The 17,763-nt window shown below is 39.9% G+C and overlaps 1 protein-coding gene across 2 annotated transcripts in view; it reads right to left on the reverse strand.

The window, feature by feature from the left end:
• Positions 1 to 17,763, reverse strand: part of TRPM7 (transient receptor potential cation channel subfamily M member 7) — a 76,202-nt gene that overhangs the window by 26,183 nt on the left and 32,256 nt on the right. For both annotated transcript variants that reach the window (XM_081888345.1, XM_081888346.1), the window contains exons 5-20: positions 17,528 to 17,741; positions 16,591 to 16,715; positions 14,844 to 15,015; positions 11,879 to 12,053; positions 11,503 to 11,626; positions 10,236 to 10,308; positions 8,757 to 8,857; positions 7,908 to 8,042; positions 6,321 to 6,374; positions 5,643 to 5,783; positions 4,085 to 4,219; positions 3,220 to 3,500; positions 2,390 to 2,618; positions 1,084 to 1,239; positions 848 to 991; positions 625 to 753 (exon numbers count right to left, since the gene is read on the reverse strand). In XM_081888345.1, the coding sequence (XP_081744471.1) occupies positions 625 to 753; positions 848 to 991; positions 1,084 to 1,239; positions 2,390 to 2,618; positions 3,220 to 3,500; positions 4,085 to 4,219; positions 5,643 to 5,783; positions 6,321 to 6,374; positions 7,908 to 8,042; positions 8,757 to 8,857; positions 10,236 to 10,308; positions 11,503 to 11,626; positions 11,879 to 12,053; positions 14,844 to 15,015; positions 16,591 to 16,715; positions 17,528 to 17,741 (2,388 nt within the window). The remainder of the gene's footprint in view (positions 1 to 624; positions 754 to 847; positions 992 to 1,083; positions 1,240 to 2,389; positions 2,619 to 3,219; positions 3,501 to 4,084; positions 4,220 to 5,642; positions 5,784 to 6,320; positions 6,375 to 7,907; positions 8,043 to 8,756; positions 8,858 to 10,235; positions 10,309 to 11,502; positions 11,627 to 11,878; positions 12,054 to 14,843; positions 15,016 to 16,590; positions 16,716 to 17,527; positions 17,742 to 17,763) is intronic.

A 17,763-nucleotide genomic window follows, 5' to 3' on the forward strand; every position in this document is an offset into this window, starting at 1 on the left:
AAATTGGGCACAGTTCATTTTGTCTTACATCAAAGGGCATTAAAAAGCAGGTACCAGTTATGTACATACATCGATACAAAAAAAGTTTAACGTAAATCAAAGACTGAAGCCATGGTAGGAAGTGGTTCCATGAACTACAGCAGGCATAGGCAAACTCCAGCCCTCCCATCATTCCTAGCTAACAGGACCCAGTGGTCAGGGATGATGGGAATTGTAGTCCCAAACAGAGTTTGCCTATGCCTGAATTACAGTAATGAGGGACTCTGGCTTGCATTCATCATGCTTAAAGCTAATAAACGGAGAAAGAAATTTGAATCCAACAAAATGGAAGAGGAAGGAGCATGTTTCTGTGGCAAGCCCCCAATTTACAATGTATGACTTGCAGAAAACAAGTACTGCATCAATACCCTACCACAGGCTTCGTCAACATCAGCCCTCCAGATGTTTTGAGACTACAATTCCCATCATCCCTGACCATTGGTCCTGTTAGCTGGGGATGATGGGAGTTGTAGGCCAAAAACATCTGGAGGACAACAAGTTTTGCACAGCATATTTATGCTGACTCTTGAAAGTATATTTAAATCCTCTTCTGCATTAAAGAGCACATTACAAATGCAAATATACCTCACGAATCTTCTCAACAGCCAACGTGAAAATATATGCAATGACAATCCATTCTTGAATTGAGGGCAGCTCTTCCATTTTCACAAGAATCACAAATGTATAAAGCATCAGAAATCCTAAGTAGGCCAACTATAAAAAGTAAAATGTTGAAAATAAATATTAAGAAAAGTAGGTTTTTTTCCAAAAGAGTTCTTTTAACAAAACATAGAAACAAAAAACTCACCGTGTTAAACCAGAATTTCACTATTGGTGCATGATAGAAGGCATAAAACTTTCGCGTAATGGGAAGCCTCTTGGGTTTTACTGTTGCCTCTGTGTCATGCTTTCCTTCTGTACTGTCCAAGACCCTTACTTCTTTAAACACTTCCTAACATTAAAATAACACATTTTAAAATCATGTATGAGAGTAAAGTTAGTCTTCGTTGTTAAAAACGTGTTAGTGTTTGTGTGTAGAATTACCATTGGTATCTCTTCTGCTATGTTTTGAAAGTTGTTTTCACTGTCTTCCATAGTCATTTGATGTGCATCTTGAGACTGTGGAATATGGGACATTTCTGCCTTGGTTTTGTATTCTAGCATTAGTATGGTAGGGGGAAGTAAGATGCTCAATATTACCTGTAAGATGTGAACATCAAGTTATTAAGACAAAGTACTTCCCGTTTTTCTAATAATAAAAAAATCAGAACTATCCAGCACACAGAAGTCCCCTCTCCCCCCCTCCCACATTTCAGCAAAATCTGTCAGGTAGCAAGTAAAAGATGTAGAAGAATGATTAGGTTTTTAAAAAAAACTTAACTACTACAGATACACATAGAACATTCCATAATATTCTTGAGGGGAAAATATCTGCAATTTCTAAAAAGTTGTTAGACAAAATGTGCTGAAATAGATTTCTACCCCTCATCCTAATGCTTTTATCAGTATTAGACTATGTAGAGGCTGCAGAAGGCATATCTCCCTGATGCCATTGAAGAATCATAGATTCTGAAGCATACCCACCCACCCACCTTCATAAAATGAGTGTTACTCTTAGTTGACTAGCAAAGCAAGTTAGAGATGACAACTTGGAACACAAGACAGACAACAGCACATCATACTTTAAAATGATGCTTGAGGATGGTCTGTATCAACACTGTACTTTTACATAATCATTTTCTTATTATATTCTAACGTAGTGGGGCAAATTTTCAGTGCAGTATACAAAGAGAAACACACCTCTTATTGTTAATCCAGACTATATGGCTTACTTGACATATGCCATTCTGAAAAGTTACACCCACTCACATCCTGCTGATTTGTCTGAATTCTGTTAAGCCTTCTCACTTGCTCAGCTTCAGCTACTAAAATATAAATATGAAGTTTCTACATCAAATTTTACTTTACTACCCGTAGAAAGCATAATGACATTTCAATTTTAAAAGGGGGTTTCAGTCTGTTAATGTTTCACCACTACATTTTTAGTAGTAGATTAGTTCTCATGATGATCTAAGTATCCACCTCTGGTTAAGGGCTACTTGCCTGGTTTCTGCCTTCTACATTTCTGTACCTTTTTTAAAAAAGATAATAAAGCATCAAAAAAAAGTTATTGTTCATTCCAGTATCACCTCTCACTTTGATTATGTTAAAGAGCTGTTTTGCTTAGCCTACATAAAGATTACAGTGAAGAAAACTTTGCATGACTATGCTTTCAACATATCCCTTTCACTTAAGTATTACTAAAATAACAGCAAAAATGGATTCCAAGGAAGGTATTATCTATAGTTACCTTGTACCATGAATTCTTCCTCATGTTTAGCCTTCCCATCCACATATCAGACAACAACATTTGTGTACAAGTATGAGCTACGAAAGGGCGAAGCCGTGAAGACACTGCTAGTTTAAGGCAGGTGGCATTACTCCAGTTTTTTAGCTCGTAAGTTAGCAACTTCATAGCCATAGTTTCATCTTGTCGGAATGACTGCTCTAATAGCTCAACTGCCAGCTGCCCAAACTCACTGTGGGGGGCAAAAATCACAAGACATACAATGTTAAAGATGCACAAACATATTAAAGATGCCAATTCTTTCACCCATACTAGACTTCAAACACTGAACTTCCTGAACTGAATGGAAGCACCTGCTTAGTACTGTTGTAAGAGAGACACCCGTGGATACAACTCTGTATGGCCAAAAAGAAAATTGGTTTCATCTCAGCACTGCCCTGTTACTCTGAGTGAGTTAAAAGGCGTACCTGATGCATCCTTCTGCATCTATACCCAAGATTTCCCTGGACCAGTTATCTATTGCTGGATTTCAGGAAGTGACATCTAACCAGAACAAAAATAATTCAGGCTTTTAAAAAGGATTTGCAATTTTAGAAAAGCTAGTAAGAGATTGTAATTAAGCAGCCAGAATAGACAAAAAGGGCGAGTGGATAATAGCTATGGGAAATGAACAGAAAAAAAATGCATCTGGCACTGTGGTTAAACTCCATCATCTACAAAAGCCCAACCTGACATTCTTCGATTTCTGCATCTTCAGCATTAGCTTCTAGCAACTACTATGAAACAAGAAGCTGAAATTTGTCTTAAGGATTTTAACAAAGTAGAATGTTTACTTTGAATACTGTTTCAGTTCTTCCGAGGTATCGTCAACAAGGTCACTTTGTTTTGATTCATAGGCCATTGAACGATATAGCTTGCAGGCCACTAAGGCTTTTGCCATGGATTCTTCACCATGTTGCCAGAAAAAAAGAGCCATTTTTTGCCTCTTCATTAGTACTGCCCACAGTAACAACTCATTCAGAGGGTAAGGAAAGCGTCTCGTTTCTGGATCATCAATATCTACTATGTCATCTTTGGTTTGCTTCTTTTTTCCTTCTTCTGAAGTGTTATCGGCCTTTAAAAAAAAGGTAGTAATTTAAAGGTTTTACAAGGGCAGCTAGAATTATAAGGTTTAAAGAGAAAATACAACAGTGAAATGTGGTACTCAGACATCAGATATTTCTTAAAAACTCGCCAGTAAGATATTATTTCAGGTGAGAATTGTTCAAAGAAAGGCACCAAAATAACCGAAGTAAATATATCATAAATTAGCAGCTCCACCCACAAATAAGATAATTTTAGCCTGTGATAGAACCTTGCTACAAAGAAATGCTATGCGAGCATCTCCGAAGCAAAAGGGGAAAATACAAGCAAGGTTCCACGGCCACAAAATCAGAGATAAGGAACTTTCATTTAGCTTTCGAAATTTCTCAGATCATTTGCATGTGTCAGAAAAGGAATTGCTACAATTATAGTGATTATCTGTATCACTTCTGCAACTCCAATTTCAATTATGGCATGTGTGCTTTAAAGGCCGTTACAAGAAGTACAGTACAATGCACTATTTATATACACCTCCGTACATGCCAAGATCACATCACAAAAACAAGAGCCCTGTTCCAACTTCATCTCCTTCAAGGGCAGCTGTGTGCCTCATACCTTTGGTTTGTAAGGCTGGGCAGTTTTGATGAAGTGATTATGCCGCATTTTCTCTTTCTTATCCACCCTGTTACCAAAAGGTTCGTGGCTTTTACGCAATTGAGGGGTGCTGCCTGAAGCATTTCGCCCAGACCGCTGGTGGTGGGGAAACAGAAAAACATGATTATAATGTAGTACAGTGCCTGAATTATGTGAAATCGTTGAAACACACAGTAACTCATTATCTGAAGGACAAAACCATAAATATTTGTATATAGCCAAGACAAAGTAGCTTATTTTTGCATAGTGGTGAGAATACAAACTGTGAAGAGTCTCAGTTCGACTCTCATGTCGATTACAAGCTTCCTAGAAGCCTCTAGGGCAGTTCAAGGTCTCTTGGACTCAGTCCCCATCTACAATGTTGGAATGATAGTGGCACAGCTTGCAATATTATTTTAATATTTGTTGAGATAATAATGCAAAATGCTTTGGGCACAATCCAGCAAAAATCGAAGCACTTAAGTGCAGCTGGATCATGTCCAGTATATTACTATTGATACTGTCACAGAGAAAGCAGACCAGTAAATTGCACAGTTCAAAGTCAGAGCTAACTCTTTATTAGAAAAAAACATTATCTCCACAGACTTGGCTGAGTAACAGACCTAAGGAGCAGAGCAGCTCATTCCGCTGTAGGTCATATTCCATGAAATCAGTTACCAAGACTAAAGGTCCCTACCGCCCCACAGCCATCTATGTCTCCTTCTCTCGAGGGCTCCTCCCATTTCATGTCTCTCCTGGTTCTAGGAGTCATGGGGGGGGGGGAGCTTGTCGCAGCAGGAGAAGAAACCCGAGACTCTTAGCAAGCGTGATTCATCTCTGCCTCTTGACCTCCCTTCTTCCACTCATCTGCTTCAGCTTCTGCCTCTGATTCCTGACTTCTCTGTTTCACAGACTCTCCTAGCTCACTAAGCCCTGTTACATCTTCAGCTTCCGACACCTCCTCTTCACTGTCTTCTCTCTCTGACCACTCATCGTCGTTCCACCACCACTCCCTGTATTCTGAGCCTTCTTCCCTTGGTGGTTCTCAAGCTGGTTCCTACCACCGTTCCTGTGTCTAACCAACTACTATGCATTTTAGTACACCTGCAGCCCCAGGCAGTCTACTCCATTGTCTCGAGACAGATGCAAACATACATACATTGGTACAGTTCCAAGTATACAAAACACTCTAGAGATCTTAGGAGAAACACCCGTCTAAGAAATGAGCTGCTGTTATTTTACATTAACTGAATTGTTTAAAAAGGTTAAATACAGTGGTACCTCGGGTACTTAATTTGTTCCGGAGGTCCGTTCTTAACCTGAAACTGTTCTTAACCTGAAGCACCACTTTAGCTAATGGGGCCTCCCGCTGCAGCCATGCCGCCGGAGCACGATTTCTGTTCTCATCCTGAAGCAAAGTTCTTAACCCGTGGTACTATTTCTGGGTTAGCTGAGTCTGTAACCTGAAGCGTATGTAACCTGAGGTACCACTGTACTACCTTTTATGCATTATTTCAAAAAGAAAAAAGAAACCACATACCCGATTGCTGCCACTGAGACTGTTGTATATCACTCTGAAGCGTTTTCGTGTGTAGGTGCATCTGTAGGTTCCTCCCATCAAATATTCCACAACAAGCCCCACATCAATCAAAGTGAGTTTATATCCGGGAGGAAGGTTTCCCTGAGGACAAGACAGTATTAACTTAGCACTAATACATGCTGCAATCTCTGTATCACATGATGTCATTCTGCAAAAAGAGAGTGAGGGATGTTTTGCATGAAAGTGGTTCTGTGTTCAGCCCCAAGCACCCCCCAGGAAATGACACCTGGGCATCTAATGCAGGCTCACTGCCAGGTGGGCAACATGGACTAACAAAGTGACTCCACATCTCAATTTAGATGCAACACCAAACTATGGCTGGAGTATCTGGAGCAGCTCAGATGCATGCCGTTCCTCCTTCTGTGTATGAGGTCCTTGGTTTCCTTCAAACACAGAAAGGACATGAAGCAATATGTAGCTATGGACAAGCAGCCATTTGAACATGAAGCAAAGTGCATTTTTTTGCAAATGACGTTCTAAAATTCTTAAATTACCCGAAAGCAAGTTCTCCACTATACACACCACAGTAAGTGCTTAAAATGTTATTAGTAAAATGACTATATGAGAAGGGGAATTAAAACATAGTTTCTTCTTTGTGTATTTTAGCAAGAGCCCTACCTGTTTGACATCTCGAACAAGATGAAGCAGTGCTGGATTTGTTGGGCCTTGTTTCTTGATGTAGAAGAGAAGAATGCAGACTTTTAGATACACTGAGGCATGTGACAAAACAAAGTAGTAGAATGACAGATTGCAAAATTGTGTTGTTGTTTTTTTCAATTATCCAGGTTCTACATAACTCAGTATTTTTAAAAATTATAACAGAAGCACTATCTTCTACATGACTAAATAATTTGACTGCTGTTTTAAAAACACACCAAGAGAAGCACTATAACAATTTAATTTGCTATACTTCTAGAACAGCTCTACCTAACCAAAGCTTTCACCAGGCATAAAGTCTATGCTTCCCTGCAAACATGAAAATAAAAACTGATCTTTTGATAATTAACAGCTGTTTTGTATTTTTCACTTAGAAGAATCCTGTGAGTCAGTAAGAGATGCCCAGCCTTCCCTAAGGGTTTAATCCGTAACCCAAAATAAGGCAGTAACTGGCAGAGGAAAGCTTTAGTAGCAGCTGTAATTTCCCTCCTAGCCTTTCTCCTCAATAATTTTGGGGCTAATCATCTAAAGTGTGAGGAGGGTTTGCAAGTACTGGCCCCTTCCTTAATTTGTCTAGCATCCCTTGAATCCAATTTCTCAGTCCTCTGCTGTTTCAAAACACACTCATTTCTCTTGAGCTAGATTTTATCACTTATTAGCCTTGTGAAAGAAATGTCAACTATCTGGCCCTTCCAAAAGATGCAATCAATAAATCTTTATTGTGGTCAAATACCAGACAGCAAAATTAGCAACAGCAGCATACGCTTCAACAGCATCAAGAGGCGGACGTAATTAAAAATTCCCTATAAACTTATTTATATCCAAAAGATGCAATCGGCATTTCCATTTCCACAGGTAAATTCAATGCCATCATCATAAGCTGGTTGAGATCAGCTCTTGAATGCAGGATAATAATATTATTTTCTTCAATGCGTGCTCCAAAAGCTTGCACAATCATCAGAATGAAGGCTCATGTTTTACACCTAAAATTCTGTACCGTTACTGATATAAAAATGACAACCTTCCATTAAACACCTCCCTCAATTGTTACCCAATCTCAAACAGTATTTCACTTTGAATGCATGTTTTTATATGAAAATTATAAATGAAATAGAAATACAACTTGGGAATCTTAAGAGAATTGTTGTTGCTATATTTATTCTACATATAAACCGACCTGAACCCTGTGATCATCATCTTTGTGTGCCCTCTCCATGGAGATCTGGAGGGTGGCAACATGAAAACAGGTGGCTGCCTGCTTGCGGAATGTTCTTCCCAGAAAGGCTCATCTGGTGCCATCATTAAATATCTTTAGGTGCCAGGCAAAACCAATTCCTTTTTAATTGGGCACTTGGCTTTTAATTATCTATTGCCTTTTCATGTAGGTGGGATATGTCATTGTAGTTTTTTAAAAATGTTGGTTTTAATGTATGTATATGGGGTTTCTTGCTTTTAAAATACTGCAAATCACTCTGTTGACATGGCAAAAAAGTAACTAATGGGTGTAATTAATAACAATAATAAGACTAAGAATTAACATCCACTTACAGTGTTGTAAAGTTCTTCCAGTCTGGGAATTGTAAGGAATTTGTGCATGCTCACTCCATTTTCAATAAGAAGTTTCACAAAGGCAACTCTATCCATCACAAGGGCATCTAACATAGCTTGTTCCAAAGACCCAACCTGAAGAAATAAAGACAATCCTTAAATTGAAATAATATGAGAAATGAGAAGACTAGTATACCAAAGTCTACTATATATTTTGGAAAGTTGTTTTGTGCCTTATGCATCTGGACACCTCTTAAGAGATTGAAGTCAAATTCTGCAGCAAGGAACTTTATTTTGTGCCAACTGAAGTCTGAAAGTTGTATCTGCAGTGAAATGCTCATGATCCCCACCACAGACACTTAGTTTAAATGGATACCACTACTAATCATAACAAACAGCACAGAGAAATCCAGAAGAGCTAACAGGGTTGCACTTCCTTGTTCTTCTCCCCAACGAAAGCAGTGTTAGTGCCAAATCCAGATCAGAAACCAGATTGAAATGGGCCTAAATTACTAGTGAGATCCAAGAGTGTCTGAAGTTGCACGGCAACCACACCTGCTCAATCACCTTGCAACGTGATTGTTGAGCACCTTGCTGGTTCACATTATGCTCTTAGTACTCATCTTCGCACTAAGTACAGTTGTCTGCAAAATATAATTTGCTCCAAACAGGGAAAGGGGGCAATTTGCACAGAAGAGGGAAAGGCAAAGAGTGTCTGAGACTGTATGATTAGGTGATCAGGAAGCTTTCTGTCTACACCAGAGCATTATGGTTTTGACAGACGATTCCTTAACAATAATTCAACATCTTATTAATAAGTCACCGCTATGAACAACCATGTCTACATACCAGCCACTGCTGTCCATAAACAAAAACATGATTTTTGGCAATGTCAACTCTGTCCCACGCAAGAGTTAGGACAAGCTGGTCAAACGCAGAAGCATTTGTGCCTAGAAAACAAACACAGAAAACAGATTCAAACCCGTTCACCATAAAAATCTTGTTTTCTGCTGATTTTATGCCTTACCTTATGCTAGGGAAATAATGCATAGCCTATACAATTCATGGTAAAACAGAACATATCTGCTGGAAAAAAGATATGCCCTCTTTTAGAGTGCTACAGATTGTGGCTTATTACTAAAGCAGAGCTGAAAATGGGCAGAATTTGTGAAAGCTTATGTCAATTGTTAGTAGGTAGCTCCCTAGACTGGATGGACAGGGGATTGCCTGTTCTTGAAGGAGTTACACTCCCTCTTAAGAAGGAGGAAGTAACACCCAGTGGTGTGGAGTACCTTCTGTCAACTTTGGCTGGTGGCCAGAGATGCCTCTATCTGAACAGGAATAGTCTAACTTCTGTGGCCAAATCCACTAGGTTGGATTACTGCAATGAGTAAATACATGGGGCTGCCTCTGAAGACAGTTTGGAAACTTCAGCTGGTGCAAAATTCCGTGGCCAGACTGCTCACCAGAACAAAATGTTTTGGGGATACAACACTGATCCTGGCCCAACTGCACTGGCTGCCAGTCAGTTTCTGGGCCCAATTCAAAGTGCTGGTGTTGACCCATAAAGCCTTAAATCGCTCAGGACCTCAATACTTTAAGAACCACCTCTCACCATGCTACCTGACCTGGACTCTGCTTGTCAACCAAGGCCTTTCTCTATGTCCTCCTCTTCCCGAGAGATTCAGAGGCTGGCAACACAAGAACAGGCCTTTTCTGTGGTGGCTTCCCAACTATGGAATACTCTCCCCAGAGAGGCTCACCGGCAGCCATCATTACATGACTTTAGGTGCCAGGCAAAAACATCCCTTCATCTATTAAATAAACTACGGCCTGTTAAATGTGTGTGTGAGGCAGGACTGTTATTATGATTATTTTATTATCATGCTGTCTATTATTATGGTTTGTACTGTGTTTTTATTATTATGCTTCATTAAAATATGTTCTTAATGTTGCACACCGCCCTGAGATCTTCTGATAAATGGTGGTATATAAATCAAATAAATAATAATAATAATAAATAACCACAACAATGTCCCCAGTAATATTTTGGATGGTACTGTGAAAAGGGGAGAAAGTGTTTGCCTATTCAGATCCAGAAAGCAATGCACTCACTTTGGAAGAGTTTATGAAGTTATCACAAAGCTATACTGAAATGGCTATGTAGGATGAGATGACACTATGCAAACCAGTGGTAGCCAACCTGGTGCTCCAAGGATGCTGAGTGATTACAACTCCCATCAGTCCAATCAGAAAGCCCATCGCCCCCACCCCAAAAACAATCAGTGCATGCTTAATTATGATATGCTTTTAAAGTCAAAAACTCACCTTTTAGCAGCGCTGTAAGGATTGCAACATCAATATCTTGATGCTCATCAGATCCAATATGGAACACAGTGATCTGTTTTGAAAATTATATTGGGAGAGGGGCAGTTTTCAATCTCATAATAGTTCCTTTACATATGGTTGATTTGTAACAGTTCATTTGTCTAGCCATAGACCATAACAAAACTGAAGAAAATGCATTAAAATAATCTGCTGTTGTATATACAGAATTCCAAAACCATATAAGGAAACTGCAGAATAATTAACTGCAGTTAATAACCAGCAGTACTATTCTACAGTTAACAACTGCAGAATAGTACTAGTAATATAGTACTATTACACATGTAATTCAGAGACCACCATTTAAAGCTTAGCAAATTCCAATTAAAAGAAAAGTTCATAGAATCATAGAGTTGGAAGAGACCACAAGGGCCATCGAGTCCAACCCCCTGCCAAGCAGGAAACACCACGTTAATGCCATGTGCCTCACAACACATCAATATAATTAAAATTTACACACATTGACAAGCATTTAAGGTAAAAGACCCTGCATGGTTAAGTCCAGTCAAAGACATCCTTTCTTTGTTTGAAACAAGAAAACACAATACTTTGCTGTTTCAAATGAATCACAGGACATGGTTTGTGTTTGCCTTGCAAGCCAGTGTTAGAAATCAGCATCACAGAATCAAATAGCAATTGCACAGCAAGCACAAATTTTAATTTGCTAATTCAGATGTATCAGCAAATGACAGCTTTTCATAAACCAAGAAGAGAGGGAATTGTAACACATAAGACAAATAGGGAGTCTGAAAGCCGAAACCTACTCCAGGGTTCACAATATGCTATCATCACAAAATGGATTGGCATTATGTTTGGTTTTTGAAAACCTTCATTGGTTTTGATAATACACTTATTCAAGATCTGCAGGTACAACACAGATCTCTGGATCTTGACTGAAAGAAAAAAATAAATATCAACCCAATGGAAAAAAGGAAAGCGTAAACATATTTTTTAGAAAGAAACGAGGCTCAGCTCAGACATGGCATCAACTTGTGGGGTTGCATCCAACTAAGTTATTGTCATTGCTGCTTTGGAACCTTGGAGCTTGGCCCTAGGATGGCAGACTCTGGAGGAAGGTGTGGAGGAATGGGGAAGGCTGGTCTATTTTAATTTTTCATAGCTGGTGTAAATTAATCAAACATTTATTCAGAAAAGTACAATACTAAAGATGACCTTATTGTCATGGTATAGTATGCAGCGATTTACTCACAAGTTCTCTTTTTTTCATGCACTCCAGCAAGGTCTGGAACAAATGAACTGCCTCGCTCTGACCAAAATTAAATGTCTTTTTGATGGTTGAAATGACTTCAGGTTCTGCTCCATCAGGGATATTCCTGAGACGAAACAAGAATCAATTGAAACAGGCAACCATGTGAAGTATTCTTCCCATCAAGGGGAGGGGGTGTGACTCAGGAGTTAGAGGGCAAAGTTTCAGGTTTAATCCCCAGCAACTCCAGTTGAAAAGATCTCAAGTAGCAAGAGGGGGGCAGGGAAAACAACCTTGGACAGAATCTACTTTGAGAAGACAATACTGGGCTACATGGACCAATGTTCTGACTCAGCAGAAGGCAGCTTCCTATACTTACCCTCCCTCTTCTGTTTGTTTATATACATAAGCTAGGATGTCTGCAGCTCTGCCAGTTCCCTCACAAACCACCACTGGCACAGGTGGGTTTTCCTGAAGGTATTCCAAAACTGTGAGGATAACATTAGGGCCACCTTCAAATATGAGTGCAACCACAGGGACACCCTGGCCAATTCCTAGACAAAAGAGGTAAAAAAAAATGCAGTTCTTTTTTCATTATGTCTTTTTCAGAATAAGCACAGCACAGTTCATTAAAACTCAACTCAGAAAAAATGACATACTCAAAGAATGTTTATAAAGAACTGGAGCTACTCACAGGGCTTTGTATATCTAGAACAGAAGTGTTATTCTTTAAAAATGCTAAGCTAAGCCCTGCAGTGAAAGGCTCAATTATGCAGCCTGTATAAATTAAGCAGAATTGCAGGATTTGTTATTTTATACAATTTATTTCATGGTTTTGACTGTTTTGCACAGTTTTTCTACTCGTCCAAGTCATGGGAAGGGGATATGGACTATACAAAGCACTGAAGCTCCTCACTCTGTTCACGTGAAAATCTCATTCAGCAACTCTCCATGAGTCCAAGAACTCATCAAACATTTGACCACACTTTATCAAACATTTGTTCAGCATATGCCTAGGGTGATGGTTTGAAGGCACACACAGTCACACTGCAGAAACTAAATGCTTCAGGTCTGACAGCCCTACCAAAGTAAAGGAATTGGAAAGGTCTTTTGGGGAACTAAAAATGTGAATACAAAATATACAAAAAAGTCATTCTCTGCAGTACAAGGGCAATACATTTTAACTATGCATACAAATCTTCACCAAAAACTAATCTTCCTCAGCAGCGGTAAGCATAAATACTGCTCAAAATTTCTAACATAATATTAAAAAGGTAAAGGGACCCCTGACCATTAGGTCCAGTTGTGACCAACTCTGGGGTTGCGGCACTCATCTCGCTTTATTGGCCGAGGGAGCCGGGGTACAGCTTCCGGGTCATGTGGCCAGCATGACTAAGCCGCTTCTGGCAAACCAGAGCAGCGCACGGAAACGCCGTTTACCTTCGCACCAGAGCGGTACCTATTTATCTACTTTCACTTTGATGTGCTTTCAAACTGCTAGGTTGGCAGGAGCTGGGACCGAGCAACGGGAGCTCACCCCGTTGCGGGGATTCGAACTGCCAACCTTCTGATCGGCAAGTCCTAGGCTCTGTGGTTTAACCCACAGCGCCACCCACGTCCCTCTAACATAATATTAGACTCACCTTATTCCTTCTATTGCACAAACAAGTTAAGAGGCTGAGTAGCACACATTTTAATACTGTTAATCATACGCAAGGGCTAAAGTGTGGTTTACACATTTCAAAGGCCTAATTAAACTGCAGCCAACTGTGTCAGCATAAACACAAATGGAAGAGAAGCTGTAAACACATAATAACTGTACACAGTAAAAATGTAGCCCATAGTTACAACAAATACAGAATACGGAAGCACTATAAAGCTTCTCTTTACCAACTCCTAGTCAAAACAGGATCATTGGTTTTAAAAACATTTTGGGAGTAGATGTACTATATTCCCCAGAAGCCAGCTTGTACAAATGATGCTTAACAGCTAATCTGTGACTGACGCAACACAGATTAGTACAAAAAGGTCAGGGTTTCCTTATATTATTCACACACAGATCTAAGCGTTTCATGCTCACAATAACTTTTGCCCCCAAAGAGAGAAGAATTTCTGTTGTTATAGAGTGCAAGTAAGACTAGAAGTGCAAATCACTCACACTTATTATTTGCTGTGCACCTTTATTATGTCTGAAACCAATTAGAGGATTCAATCTCAAAAGGAATGAAATACAGTTTAAGCAGAGATATTGGTGTGTGATGCATTGGATGGGGGCGGGTATTCCTGACAAGACTGCATCCTAAAGGATCAGACTCACAGCCTGCAGGTGTTGTTATATCTGGCCCCGAATCTTGATGGCATCTGTGGCATGAAGCCTCTTTCAATAGTTAAGGCTGGTCAACCAGCTTTGACTCCTCTTGGGCAAAGACAGTCTAGGCCACAGATTGAGAACCTGCGGCTCTCCAGATGTTGCTGGACTAAACTGCCATCAGTCTTGACCATTGGCCTTGCTGGCTGGGGCTGATGGGATCTGGAAGGTCACATATTTCCCTACCCCTAGGCCTAAGCAATTATATATTTCCAAGACATATCCAGCTTAAGACTACTGCAACATATTGTTCAGGGGCCTGCCTCTGAGAATTTCTGAAAAAAAATTACTGGCCAAAAATACCACTGATAGACCACTGGCCAGAACAAGCCAGAGGGAACATATCTTATCTTAAGACTCAGATTTCTAAAAGATCACCTACTCCCCTTCAATGTCTAACTCCAATTCCTGAATTCTTCTCAAGAGTCCCATCTGGTGCTATTATGCCTTTTTCGGCACTAGGCAAGTATATATTTTTATTTACCCAAGTCTACATTGGTTGAAATTATTTTCTTACTACTATATGCTTACACTATTCTACTGTTTTTAACTGTTTTTCAAGCATTGGTTATATTGGGATTACTCTAGATTTCATTAAACTACCATGATAGTGGCAATGCAGAATGATGGGAAGTCAATCATAATAATAAAAAAATGCATCCAGGAGAATCAAATGAAGTAGTAAAGCTTTTCCTGGAAGGTACTACTTCTAGTGGCAGGGTGGAGAGTGCCTCTTGCAATTATCCTTAATAATCCAAGCCCCGGTAACAAGAAAATCAGCACTCCCTGACTTGCTATTTTTCCAGCGGCAGTTAATTTTCTATATGGGGAAGCTGTGAAACCTGCAATCCCAGCTCCCTTCCTAAATAACGCAAGTCAAGGCAACTTTTTACCAGCTTAAGTTCCAACCCCCACACTGCATATAGAACAAAAAGGGCCAACACCACATAATTAGTTAATCATGGTCCACACATACGTGCATGGATCCTTTGCAGGTTAATTGTTTTTTCCAGTTCTCTTCGTAGTTTCACTTCTGCTCCATATTTTCCAACTGTTCCATCATCCACCAGTATGAAATGGGAATGAAGATTATTCAAGACATTAAGTTTGCTCAAAGGATTCAGCAGGGTTTGATATGGAGCAACAACCTAAACATAAAACAAACAAAAAGACCTTCGCATGGATATAAACCTGATTCCCTCCCTCCAAAATGTGGCAGGCTTCAAAATTCCCTTTTCATTTGCCAATTGCCAACGATCTGTTTATCCATCAGCTGCAGATTTCTGCTTCATTCCCATATGAAACAAGTTGTAATACCAGGAAGTATCAACACATTAATCTTATTCATAATTGGGATTCTTTATTCTTTAAAATCACAATGAGGTAAGCGCACGGCAAGAAAAAAAGCAACCAAAGATCATTGCTAGGATGGTTTTTACTCTAATATATCTCATTGGAAGACTGAGGTTTTCAAAGTTTCCAGACAGGGTTGTTTTTAAGTAGACTGCATTGATTCTGGCATGCCTATGTACGCAGGTCCCATTTTGCAAACACAATCTGCTCTCCAGAATTGGTTCATTAGGTGAGCATTCACATAGCAAACCACTGATTTCAATTGTTCCTAAAAGGAAAACCCCAGTGTTTTCCTGACCAAGAAGAAATGACAAAAAAATCCATGGCTCATAACCGCCCCCTCACCTCTGAGAGAATTACTTTCCTTAATGATCTCAGCAAAAATAAAATATAGTAACAGCTTTAAAGAAAGTCATTTAGCTATTTTCTTGTTTTTTTGCTGGTTGAGTTCAGTCATTCTGGCTCCTTTCCTCAGCCCAGCATCTCCCCCCCCCCCGCCCCCCCAGCCCTCCCCTTCTCTCTCCTTCCTTCCTTCCTTCCTTCCTTCCTTCCTTCCTTCCTTCCTTCCTTCCTTCCTTCCTTCCTTCCTTTTTCTTTCTTTTTGCCTCACATTGTGTAGGACCAGATCCTCCCCTTAACTTGTGTGCATATAAGCTGCTCATGAAGCAGCAGCACAGTAAGAACTACACTAGGGTAGGAAGGCAGCGGCAAAAAAACTTAAGAGGCAAGGCAGAGAGTTGGTGTGGCTGGCGGGGAGATCACAGTTCTCTGCACACAAGGGAAGCTGCTCGTGAAGAAGCACCATGCAGGATCCGATCCTTCCACTTAACAGCTGTTAAGCACTGAGATCTGATGCTGCATGGCGCTGCTCCCTCACAAGAAGCTTCTCTGCAGACAAAGGAGGGAAGGGAAGAGATGGTGCCGCTTGCAGGGAGATGTAGCTGGAACTGAAATGAGGAAAAGAGACAGGGAACATGGCACACTAAATGGCTGTCCTCAACCAGCAAAAAACAAACAAGAGGACTAAATGAGTTTCTTTAAAGCTGTTATTTTAATTTCACTGAGATTCTTTCAGAACACACCCAACTGTTTGTATACGTTTGTACAGTTATATAGCTAGGTTTGGGCACAATTTCCTCATGTTTAGGTAGTTGAGTTTTCACATAACGTGTTCACAAAGCGGGGCCTGCGTGTACATGGTTCTGGGATGGCGAAGTGACATCCATTTCACAAAAAGAGTTTCCTATTTGCATCACAACCAACCTTACTTCATGAATTGAATAACTCTGATCAAAGCCTTAATGTACTTACGAATTTTCTTCTTTTCATAAACAGTTGAGAGCACAACAATAATAAATGGGCAAACTTACATCTCTCCCAACGAGGTCATTTCTGTTTTCAATTACTCCCCATGGAGCTATTCCAATAGTGCAAATCTTTCGAGATGATCGAGAGGCATGTTCCTTGAGGGCATCACCAACATGCTTTGCAACTCCTGTTCAGGATCAAAGAATATTGTAGTGTTACTAAATGTATGTTCTACTGGTGGCAAATATCTACTGAACCCAATGACTCAGTTCACATCATGCTTTAGCAAAAAAGCAAGAACCACTTTGCTCAACGTAGAAGGCAACTAGCACTGAAATACATTTAAGACCGATGTTCACTGTGTTATAGAAAGACTTGTAAAAATGTGTAAACATTAAGGTTAAGTTTTGAGCCTTCCTAATTACAAACAAATCCTAATGACATGAATGGGCTCGCCAAAAGAAACTGAGCCTATAATGTGTATCTGTGATGTCAATGTGTGCAAGTGCTTCTATAACCCACACTCTTAAAGTAAGCATTTTACACCCTCAACAATGCCCGAGTTCAAAAGCTTGCAGGATTGAAACAAGGCATTTCTTATGAAACAGTTCCAATGTGTCACATGATAGCTTGCTTATCCAAAATTCAATTATCAATCAGATCATCATGAAGGGCACCTTTTCAACTCCTACATTTTTGAGCTGGAGCACAAGTTTCCAAGCCAATTATGGGTACCACCTTCAGTAGCTTTATTCTCTGTGAATCTGTAGCATAAGCAGCTCCACTTTAGTTGGCAGAAAATATAGGGTAGTTTCTGGCAATGTGGATGTATGTCATTTCCAACATGACACCTGATGATTCCAAGCCTGCTGTCCCCATGGCCATGCTGACTGCAATCATACTGATGCCAATTTGACATCAAAATAGTCATATAGAGATGATATCCAGGTGTCTCAAGTGCATGTGAAGTGGAAAGTATATTTAGAGTCAAGACTTCACCTGTATTCACTCCTCCAGTTATAATCCAGGCTCCTGTTGTCACTGCAGCTTTAATAAGGCCTTTACCAAGCAATTGTTTGATGCGTGGATGAAGCTCAAATTTTTGCATCCCTCCATGAACTGAAACAACAAGCTTGGGCAGTTCCATCTGCCATTCTTTAAGCATAAGCTGTAGGATGGCTTCAGGTCTGGTGTCATATGACAACCGCACATACTAACAAAAAAGAGTTGGGAAG

Source organism: Podarcis melisellensis (genome assembly GCF_964234715.1).
Source record: "Podarcis melisellensis genome assembly, chromosome: 14".
Taxonomy (NCBI): Eukaryota; Metazoa; Chordata; class Lepidosauria; order Squamata; family Lacertidae; genus Podarcis; species Podarcis melisellensis.